Genomic DNA, 11,111 nt, shown 5'->3' with positions numbered 1-11,111 from the left:
GTAGCCTTTTACTGGATGGGGGAATTAATTATACTGCCTGGGCACTTGAACAAGAAACAGATAAAATCTAGTCTTTCTTCTTCTATTTGCAGACTGTGATTGGATATACCGTATTTGACTGGTTTACTGTTTACAAAGGAGTGCTCAGTCTTTGTTGTGACCCAGTCCAGTGGGTTGGAGTGGGCTGGAATAAAAAAAAAGAAAAAAAAAAGAATGAATAACACACTTGTTTGTCTGGACGGCTGTCCTCACTGTGTGCCATGCATTTCTTCAAAAGCTTTTACCAGCCTTCCCACTTTCCCTTTCTGAGGAACTCCGAGTGTATCTCGTCTCTCATTCAGCCGTTCAGCACCAACGACAGTCGTCTGGGACTCAGCCATGCCAGCAGCAAGAGGACGTACAGATCTACAGGTACGCTGAGATGTCTAGAAGCCGTTGGTATTTCTTTGGGGGCTGCGACATTGCATTCCTCATTTTCTTTCCCTTGCTCTCTGTTCTGCTCCGTCCTCACATCGGGGTGCAGAATGTTGTGTATTTAGAGGAAGGTAATCAAGTAGTTCTCTCTCTTCTGAAGCTGAGCATCACTCAAAGAATCCATCAAATATCAATTAGTGATGGACTGTAAAGGCTGACTGAACCTTTAATGTACCTGATGATCAACACAACATGCACTTACCAGACTATTACTGGGGTCAGGAGGATTGTCGCAAACCTCTGACAGCCATGGCTTCTCAGGGAGAGAATTACAACAAAGCTGGGAATTGTAAAAATGAGTCTCTTGAAGCACATTTCTATTCCTGGCATCATGATATTTTTAGATGGCTCATAATCTAAGATGACTGAAACAAGCCATTCTGGATCTTTTCTTTTGGGATTTTTAAGAGGTTTTAGACCAATATAATTTTAATTTAGGAATAAAATACAGTTTAAAGTTCACAGTTCACCCAAAAATGAAAAATCTGTCATCTGCCGTTTACTCACCCATAAATCGTTCCAAACCTGCATGACTTTATTTCTTCTGTTTCCCTAGCTCTCTGTCCCGTTCCGTCCTCACATCGGGGTGCAGAATGTTCTGTGTATTAGAGGAAGGCGATCATGTAGTTCTCTCTCTTCTGAAGCTGAGCATCACTCAAAGAATCCATCAAATATCAATTAGTGATGGACTGTAAAGGCTGACTGAACCTTTAATGTACCTGATGATCAACACAACATGCACTTACCAGACTATTACTGGGGTCAGGAGGATTGTCGCAAACCTCTGACAGCCATGGCTTCTCAGGGAGAGAATTACAACAAAGCTGGGAATTGTAAAAATGAGTCTCTTGAAGCACATTTCTATTCCTGGCATCATGATATTTTTAGATGGCTCATAATCTAAGATGACTGAAACAAGCCATTCTGGATCTTTTCTTTTGGGATTTTTAAGAGGTTTTAGACCAATATAATTTTAATTTAGGAATAAAATACAGTTTAAAGTTCACAGTTCACCCAAAAATGAAAAATCTGTCATCTGCCGTTTACTCACCCATAAATCGTTCCAAACCTGCATGACTTTATTTCTTCTGTGGAACACAAAACTGTAGTGTTTCTGTTCATACAATGAATGTACACTCTTAAAAATAAAGGTGCTTCAAAAGGTTCTTCACAGCGATGCCATAGAAGAACCATTTTTGGTTTCACAAAGAACCACTCAGTCAAAGGTTCTTTGAAGAACCATCTCTTTCTTACCTTTTTGTAATCTGAAGAACCTTTTTTCACCACAAAGAACCTTTTGTAAAACAGAAAGGTTCTTCAGATGTTAAAGGTTCTTTATGGAACCATTTAGACAAAAAGGTTCTTCTATGGCATAAAGGTGAAGCACCTTTATTTTTAAGAGTGTAATCGGGTTCATATTCTTCAAAAAAAACTTAAAATACACTACCGTTCAAGAGTTTGGGGTCAGAAAGATTTTTTCAATGTTTTTTTGAAAAAAAGTCTCTCACAGTATGCTCACCAAGGCTGCATTTATTGATGAAAAATAGTTAAAACTGTAATATTGCGAAATATTAATACAATTTCAAACAACTGTTTTCTATTTTGATATAGTTTATGTAATTTAATATAATTTTTTCTTGTTATGGCAAAGCTGAATTTTCAGCAGCCATTACTGCAGTCTTCCGTGTCATATGATCCATCAGAAATCATTCAAATATGCCAGTGCTTAAAAACATTATTATTAATAATATTATACAGTTGTGCTGCTTAATAATTTTGTGGAAACCATGATTTTTTCAGAATTCTTTGATGAATAGAAAGTTCAAAAGAACAGCAACTATTTAATAATAGAAACAGGCATCTTTTGTAACATTATAAATGTCTTTACTGTCACTTTTGATCAATTTAATGTGTCCTTGCTTAATAAAAGTATTACATTCTTACTGAAGGAAAAATAATCTTAGTATATATTCTTCTGAGTTCTGCAGTGAACTTTCCCTGTAAGGTTTTATTCAATGACTTTTTCAGACTTGCTTCTATTATTAGTGGCATATTAAATTCCACTTCCTATAGGGACAGATTCCTGCAGGATTTGTTTGTCACAGGACTATCCTTGCTCTTCACATGCCTCGCATCCGTCTTGCTAAGTATGTGCCAGTAAATGTCCAAATGTCATATCTGCCGACTTGTTAATTTTATAATGACATTATATCATTAACATCAATAACCCAAGGCCAGAGCAGCAAAGACAGAAATTAGTTATGAAACTGAAGTCTCAGCCCGGTCACTTGCAGCAGAAAGACACACTATCATGTGTCCGAGAAGCGCGGCCCGCCGGGTCTCCGAACCAATCCACAGTCCTGACAGTGAGTCTAGGATCCCATTTCCTCAGGATTACACAGTGCTCACAGGCAGGGCAGTTGGAGTACTATATGATATTACAAAGCACATTGATCCCTGTGAAATGATTGCCAGATAATGCGCTGATTAAAACAGGGGCCATGGGGGTTCAACAGATGTCAAATGGTTTAAGGGGGTCATCTGACCTCGGATATGAGTATTACTGCACTGTAAAAAAAAAATCTGTGACATTTACGGGTAGCATTTTTACAGTCTTTTACTGTTAAAATCACAATCGTTTTTTACAGTGTGGTATGAGATAAAAGATATTACTCAGTTTTACCCTAGGGGTGAAAAAAAATCATGTCACTTACGTAAAGGTTATGTATCGTCTCTTTTGATTTTGAGATTTAGGCCTAGCTTTAGTCTGTTTTTCTTTGTCAGTGCAATTTATATCTAATCCTTTACTGAGATTCTCTCCAGTCTTTTCTTGTATTCTCCGCTGAAACATTTGGAGTGTCTTTGTGAAGTACAGCATGATGACTGGCATTTCTGGGTATTGGCTACTATACTCGTCTTTGACCTGATGGCACCTTGGTGCCACTTCATCCTGGCTCTATAGTGGGCAGTAGCACCTGATCTGGCATCTCTCACACTAGTGTCACACTTTTGAAGGCAACACAGCCACGTGTTGAATGCATTTCCTTCAACTTTATGTCATTTTCTTTTGCTTTTTTGCTTTCTTCGTGACTGGGAGTGTCTCAGAAGGGTGCGTGTGGAATTCATATTAAATGTCTGTGGAAATCCAAGCAATGTATAGATTTGTCTGGCCTGCAGACCTGGATCATGTCCCATGTCTGCTGTTGCAGAAACAATATCAACTAATACTCTAATGCACTCAGGAATGCTGGGAGATATAAGTGTTTCCAGATGTGGGGTGAAACACAGATTTACACAATTATGCTGTCATCTATGAAGGGGTCCTGTCAAAATGTAAGTGCACTCACATGATGTAAATGTGACTTTTTCTTAATTTTGCAGCAGTTTTGGTGATTTTGAAGATTAAAATGAAGGCAGATAAGAGTGATGCAGTCATGAGGTTTACACTGAAGGCCAAACATGTGTTATGTAAGTGCATTAAACAAGGTTATTGGTAATTAGGTTTGTTTGCTATAATAATAACACAGTGTTTAATGTTTAACTCTCCTCCTCTGGTTACAGTCGTCTGTTGGCTGGATGTTTGGTCACTGTGGTGACAGTTGGATGCAGATGTCTATATAGTTTCTGTGTAGATGAACACAAAATCCCCATTGTTTTTTTGAAGACATCTAGTAGGAGAAATCATGGGTTTTCCCCTTTCAATTTCAAGGATTCCAAAAAAGGCTCATTGAATAATATCTTTAAATAATACTTTACTGTATTTTATGGCAAGCAATGGATCTTGTATTAAAATAAGAAATATTTCGTGAATTATCTGACTTACAGTCATAGAATGGACTGGAAAAGCCGCCCATGCAAGGGTTCATTTGTCATTTGTGTCTGGACATTGTGGAACCCATCCTTACTAGGACACTAACTCACAAAAACGGTGTTTTGTTGTTGCTGAATAATAATAATAATAATAATAATAATAATAATAATAATAATAATAAGGATTTTAATACTTCACTAGTGTTTTTAACATTATATCAGATAATGATTTTTTTTATTGTAAATTTAAGTTAAATCCATAAAAACCTAAAAATGTTGCTACCATATTTTTTACGGTATGTCTTTTTTTTCCGGTAGCTTAATGATCAGAGGCAAATTTTTCTTTTTTTATTTGTTTGTTTTTATAAGTGATACAGTATGTTTTAAAAATAGAGTAGCCATGCTATCAAGCCGCTTATTTTCTTCTGTGCACGGATAAATATATAAATTTGCTTTAGTGTCTAGAAGCATGCATGCTTTTTAAAATTAATGAGAGGGAAGGATGAAAATGGTCAAATATTTACACATTAATTGGTTTGAGTTAGTGTAGTTGCCTTTTTGTGTGATCGACATTACTGTTATGCTTAAACAAAGCATGCATGTTTATCCTTTTTAAAAATTAAAAGATAGAAGGATGAAATATGTACACTTTAGAGTAAATGTCGTCATATATCTCTATAATTTGTATGGCAACCACTGGAATACAACCAGACCCTCGCTGACTGACATGCTTAACCAAGTCAGAAGTTTTCTCATTTTTCATCTTTAAAACACGTATATATGTTGGCACTGTGACCCAACAGGTCATAATGTGCTTTGGATTCAAGGCTAATGGGGTCTTCAGGGGTCAGAGCTATCAGAATGAGATATGTGCATATCCCCTCACCTGCGGGATGGGGGAATGGGGCCTCTTTCACAGGGGCCTCTCGAGGAGAGATCTCACAGAGGACACGCAACATGTTGCACCGGCCTGTGAACACATCCGTGAGCACCCCGCAGACACGATAAGCTCTTTAATAGAATGGTTAAAAAGTAACAACTGAAAGAAAATTTAAATTGGCAGGGTTCCGCTGTTGCCATCTCTCTAGAGAATGTTTGTTTAAAGTTATCGACTGACACTACAGCCGTATATGAAGGAATAATGTCTAACCGGAGGTTGCGATAGTGTCACGTCTTTGATGAAACACCGTCATTTTTTTGATTTAGTGTCCCAGTGACAACATGATTATTGCTTTGTGGGTTTGACGTGATACACAATTCAGCAGATCTATGCGTTATGAGCCCTCTTATGCGTTGATCTTTACATTTTTTAGAGTTAAAAATGTATAAATATAATATAATATAATATGAAATATATTATAATTTTAATATAACATATCATAACTACTTTTATTGAGCAAGGACACATTAAAGTGATCAAACACAACTTTCACACGTATACATGGTTACAAAAAGGTTATTTAAAATAAAATAAAAATAAATGCTGTTCTTTTGAACTTTCAGTTTTTAAATTAAATTAAATTAAATTAAATTAAATTAAATTATGTACACCTGTATGAAGTTTTCAAATGCCACTTGTGATGCAATTCAGACATTTGTAAATGTAGCTTAAGTGTCCAGATAGTTTTGAGGCCACTAGATCTCATGACAATGGATCAGTCAATCAACAGTCACACTATGTTGCAGTTGTTTTCATACAGCAGCCGCGTGTAGCTGTTGTCTTTCAGGCTTCACTGGTGTAGGACACACACATGGCACTGCTGGCTGAGAGTTTGAACATGGCTTGTCACTGACAGCATGATTGATCGTTCATGGATCAGCTTTCAGTTTAAGTTACTTTATCCAGTCACATCTGTCTGCTTTTCATCCTTGACAGAGCTTCTCAGCAGTACAGCGTTCTACTGCGGGCCGAACCAGCAGGTCCTCCTCAATGAAAGGCAGGAAAGCCCTGGAGGAAAGTCTCATGCTGAGATGTCACATGTGAAAGCAAAACATGTGGGGTTTTCTTCCAAATTTGATTCTTTGGGAATCATGTGTACCCCCCCCCGAGGACATGAGGAGTTTTCCATAGAGTAGGCAGAAACATCATGTTGCCTTCTAAGATCCCTCATTTCTAAGTAAGCATTGCACGTGTCCTTCACAGAGAAGGCAATCTCAGAATGCAGTCAATGAAACACTCAGTGAAAATATTTGTCCAAGATGGCAGACAATTCGAGAGAAATATAGACCCTGCAAAAATAATATATATATATATATATATATATATATATAAAGTATATATAAAGCATATGTAGTAGATTATATATCCATTTCCTGTTATATAACTTTTCCCTCTAGAATGGTTTTCCTAATGACTCTTGGGCAATGTGTTTTCACTTTAATGCATTAACCTGCGTCCTTCAGCCACAAAAAGTGTAAGTCACACTCTGGTCTGTTAAACATGCTGTTGGCCTGTTTCACACTATTATGGGTGTGGATTTAATATTAGGCACTGGTTAGTCCCGTACGACATTGACAGCGACCCAGCAGCCTGTTCGCCTAGAGAGTCCAGCTGCTTTAATGGTGTTCTGATTGAAAGCAGCTTTACGTGTGCGTGTAAGGCACAGTGAGTCGTTTGTGGGTTTTTAAACAGCGAGGAAGGTGTGAAATCTTTTCACCGAGGATGTGTTTTGGTCAACAGGCAGCGCTTGGATAATTTGAGACTCTGGACCACAAAGCAATGCTTTGTAAACCAATTCAAGTGTGTTTTCATGCTGCAACCTTGCATGTTACGCCACCTTTTTTGCGGTATCAAGAATCATGACCTTTTCTTTCATGCACTTGATGTGACTGAATTTTCCAGACGATTACACAAACAAATGTGAAACCTGGATGCTAATGTAATGAGAGCACTGGAGGCTGTTCGGCATAGTCACATGAGTTTGTCACTGTTTGGCATCTGTCCATCCTGTTGTCAGTAGAAATGTCAGGAGAGATGTTTGATGTATTCTGAGATTATTTTTGTCGGCTGTTCGACTCGTACAGAGACTTTCCTGTCTCTTTGATTGATGTGCGCACGCAAATGCACAAAATGATTTCTAGTCTTCTTCATGTCTTTGAACTGTTTGTTTGCCACTCAGATTTTCTGTTTTTGACTTTCACAAGGGAATCGCTGCATTGTTGTATTTTCATAAACAGAATGTACTTTCCACGTCTGCTAAAAATGACACTTTTAGATATTTAAAAACAAGTGTACTCACAAATGATATCTTACATTCTCACACTACCACATGCCACATAAAAAGGTTTAAACAATAATTAAATGATATTAATATTAATAGTGAGAGTGGAACTTCAAATTTTGTTGTTTATTTAAAATTTTTGAGAAACTTCCTAATTTCTCATCAATTTCTCATCAAAAACAATGTTTTCCATGTATTGTATATCAGGTTTATTATAATTAAGTAAAACTAAAAAAATGTCATTATTTGTGATGAAATAAATATTAACTGATATTTAAATATAAATAATAAAATATAAAAAAACATACAAAAATATATATATATTAAATAAAACATATATGAAAAACATTTCAACATTTCTCATTTTCATTTAGTTTAACTTACTAAAATAACTCAAACTAAATAAATAAATAAAAAATAATAAATAAAAGTTTATAAAATATACGATACACAGACATATTGAAAAAAAATATACGGTAGACATAAAAAAAACTAATAAAAATGACAAAAACACAATAAAATTTTAAATAAAGAGAGAATAAAACATATAAAAGTAAATTCTCATTTAAAATATTAACAAAAAATAAAAAAGTAATACTTAAATATCGCTGCGTATTATAAATGTGTGTATAATACACACACACACACACACACACACACACACACACACACACATATTTAAATATATGCCTAAATGAATATGAGAGTAAAATAACAATTACAAATACAATTTCTCATAGGCCTATATATGCAGAGAAAGAGATTATTTATTTATTTATTTTTAGAGCAACATCTGAAGCTAAAATGTCACTTTAGAGGAACATCTATGTCTGAACAATACAATAATGCAATTTTGCTCTGAGTGGTTTCTCCCTCTCGGAACTGTTTTACTGAGTTGCTTGTTCCCCTGCAGGACAAACATAGTACTGCATGAGACCATAAACACCCCGGTGGAAGTGTCTCAGACACTACATGGCCTTCAGAGCAGGATGAGTCATCACAGCCACATAAATCTGAAGTCAACCTGCCCCAGAGATTCTTCTCAGCACAGACACACACACACACACACACACACACAGACAAAGGCCTGTCTCCCTCTAGCTGTTTGCTAACTCACTGACCAGCAGAGCAGGAATTTGCACTCATGTTTCTAGCAGTTTGAACTGTATTCAGTATGAAAGACATTCCAGCTCATGTGACTGCAGCAGCCATGTCTAAAGTTGTCGGCCGTTTCGGTGCTTTCCAGAGCTGCAGCTGCCCAATTCAGGCCATTTCAGTGCCCTGCCCTGCCCATACCAACACCACCCCAAACGCACCCCTCCGTACACACACATATTCACACGTCCTCTAACTTTAGAGTGTGATAACCAAAAGACGCAATTAAAGAGCAGTGGTATAATCATACAGTAACGTGCTGTATAAATCTGAGTGACTTCAAGGTCAGTCTGACAGGGCAAAGTGCCTGCAATATAATCATATATCATTTTGAATATGCTATAAATTCCCTTGAAAATATCTGGTGCCCTCTTTTATGATTACAGGCCTGTGATGGTAATGAGAGAATCATGGAAATTGTTCACAAGTGGGGAAAATGGGTTGGTCTCATAGCAAATGTGCAGTTTTACCTTATGGCTTGTTGCTAGGATGGGAATACATTAAATATACATCATTGGATACAGTTAAAATCAAGCAAAGAAGATTTGGCATAGGGTAATAGAGGAATACGAGTGGGAATGTGTGGGCATGTGTTTGGACTACATCCAGTTACTGAGCTACATTAGTGCTAAATCATAAAAAAGTGGCTGAAAAAGGTGTAAATAAAATAAAAAGACAATATATTTATATATTTAAATATATTTAATTAAGTGAAAATAAAAGTTATAGTACAATATATTACATTTACAAAATAAAATATATAAATTAAAACCAAAATTACATTTTAAAATACTTAAACTAATTTTAAACATTTAAACTACTTAACACCTCTTTCTAATATTTATTTTATGTTCCATGCCATGGTACAGCCAAGGAAAAGAAGAAGAAAAGAAAAGAAAAAAGAAAAGAAAAGAAAAGAAAATAAAATAAAAAACATATTTAATGAATATTTAAATGTAATGAATACATGTATGAATACTGTAATGAATGAATTAATAAATGTAATGTATTGTAAATGTAATGTAAATGTAAATGTAAATGTAATGTAATGTAAAATATAATAAATATATATTTTTAAGTTAAATAAAATGATACTATTGTAAATTAAAATTTAATTTTAATTTATATTATTGTGAATGAAAAATTTAAGTAAATGATAAATTATAAAAGGTTAAATTAAATATAATTAAGTATATAAAAATAAATTAAATTTTTGCATTAAATACCCCCAAATCCCCAAATAAAAAATTATATATTTTCATGAATATTTAAATGTAATGAATATATTTAATAAAGAACAACAACAATTAAAACAAAAGAGTAATTACAAATGTTAAATTAAACTGCAAATAAACTTACTGTACATGAAATAAACTTTACATTAAATACACTAAAATTAAATTAAGCCACCTAATATATTTTCATGTTCTAAGCTGCAACAAATCCAAAATGAAAATCAAATAGGATGAAAAAGGATAAAAAATATATATGTAATTATATATTTAATTAAGTGAAAGAAATGACATTAAATTTTACATTTAAAAAGATAAAATAAAATGATACTCCTTAACATCTCTTTCATCTACCCTCCACGCCACGACACACAGTCAAGCTTTGTGAGATGTTTCTGTGGGCACACAGTTTACATCATGCCAAAGCCTCGGTCTGCTCGAGTCCTGTTTGTCTGAGGTCATGTTTTCTTAGGGAGGGACAACAGAGAGAGAGAGAGCTCAGGGGAGATATAGAATAAACGAGGGAGGGATAGAGAGAGCGAGTGAAACAGGGTGATAAGATGGTGCTGGAAAACTCAACAGACCAACACAGACCTCCACCCTGAGCTCAGGAACCTGCTCCACACACCATCTGCTCCTCCATTTACAGTTCTGTCTCCCCTTTTCTCTCTTTATTATTGTTTCCAGGACAGATAGGGACAGAGAGCCCTGAGCCCAGCTCTGCAGATAAACTCTTTATCAGAGGACAGAGGAGGACATTGTGTGTGTGTGTGTGTGTGTGTGTGTGGCTATTGTGTATTCTGCATGTCATTTCTAGAGCAATTTTTGGAGACTATGAGTGTCATTGCTGGACTTGTCCTGGGTTAACACCGAACATCATGACCCACTTTATAGAAGGGACACCCCAGTTGTCTAGCTCTGTGTCGCTGTATCCCAATAAAACCCAGCAGAACACACTCACATTCACTTGTAAATGAGGACAAACTGACTTTTATTTTTTTAAATATAAAAATGTTTTTAGGCAAAGTTGCTGTGATTTTGATGACAAAAAACTTACTTCATTATTTAGTTATAATTATTTAAAAAAATTCTCTGTTTAAGAGTTTTAATTAAGGACGTCCTTGTATGTCCCCAAAGGGAGGTTTGGTCAGATTTAGCTCACTTTTGGGGACAATTTTGGCCTAAAACTATAGTTAAGTCCACACACACACATTCCCAA

The 11,111-nt window shown here is 35.5% G+C and overlaps 1 protein-coding gene across 1 annotated transcript in view; it reads left to right on the top strand.

Moving 5' to 3' along the window:
- The first annotated feature begins 257 nt into the window (after positions 1-257).
- LOC107656339 (ninjurin-2-like) overlaps positions 258-11,111 on the top strand; it is a 21,694-nt gene continuing 10,840 nt past the window's right edge. Inside the window, exon 1 of the mRNA XM_016444145.1 lies at positions 258-411. Coding sequence (XP_016299631.1) covers positions 379-411 — 33 coding nt within the window. The 5' untranslated portion in view covers positions 258-378. The remainder of the gene's footprint in view (positions 412-11,111) is intronic.

The sequence above is a fragment of the Sinocyclocheilus anshuiensis genome, unplaced genomic scaffold, assembly GCF_001515605.1.
Source record: "Sinocyclocheilus anshuiensis isolate Anshui unplaced genomic scaffold, SAMN03320099.WGS_v1.1 scaffold183, whole genome shotgun sequence".
Lineage (NCBI taxonomy): Eukaryota > Metazoa > Chordata > Actinopteri > Cypriniformes > Cyprinidae > Sinocyclocheilus > Sinocyclocheilus anshuiensis.
This window is presented reverse-complemented; position numbering and strand designations above follow the sequence as displayed.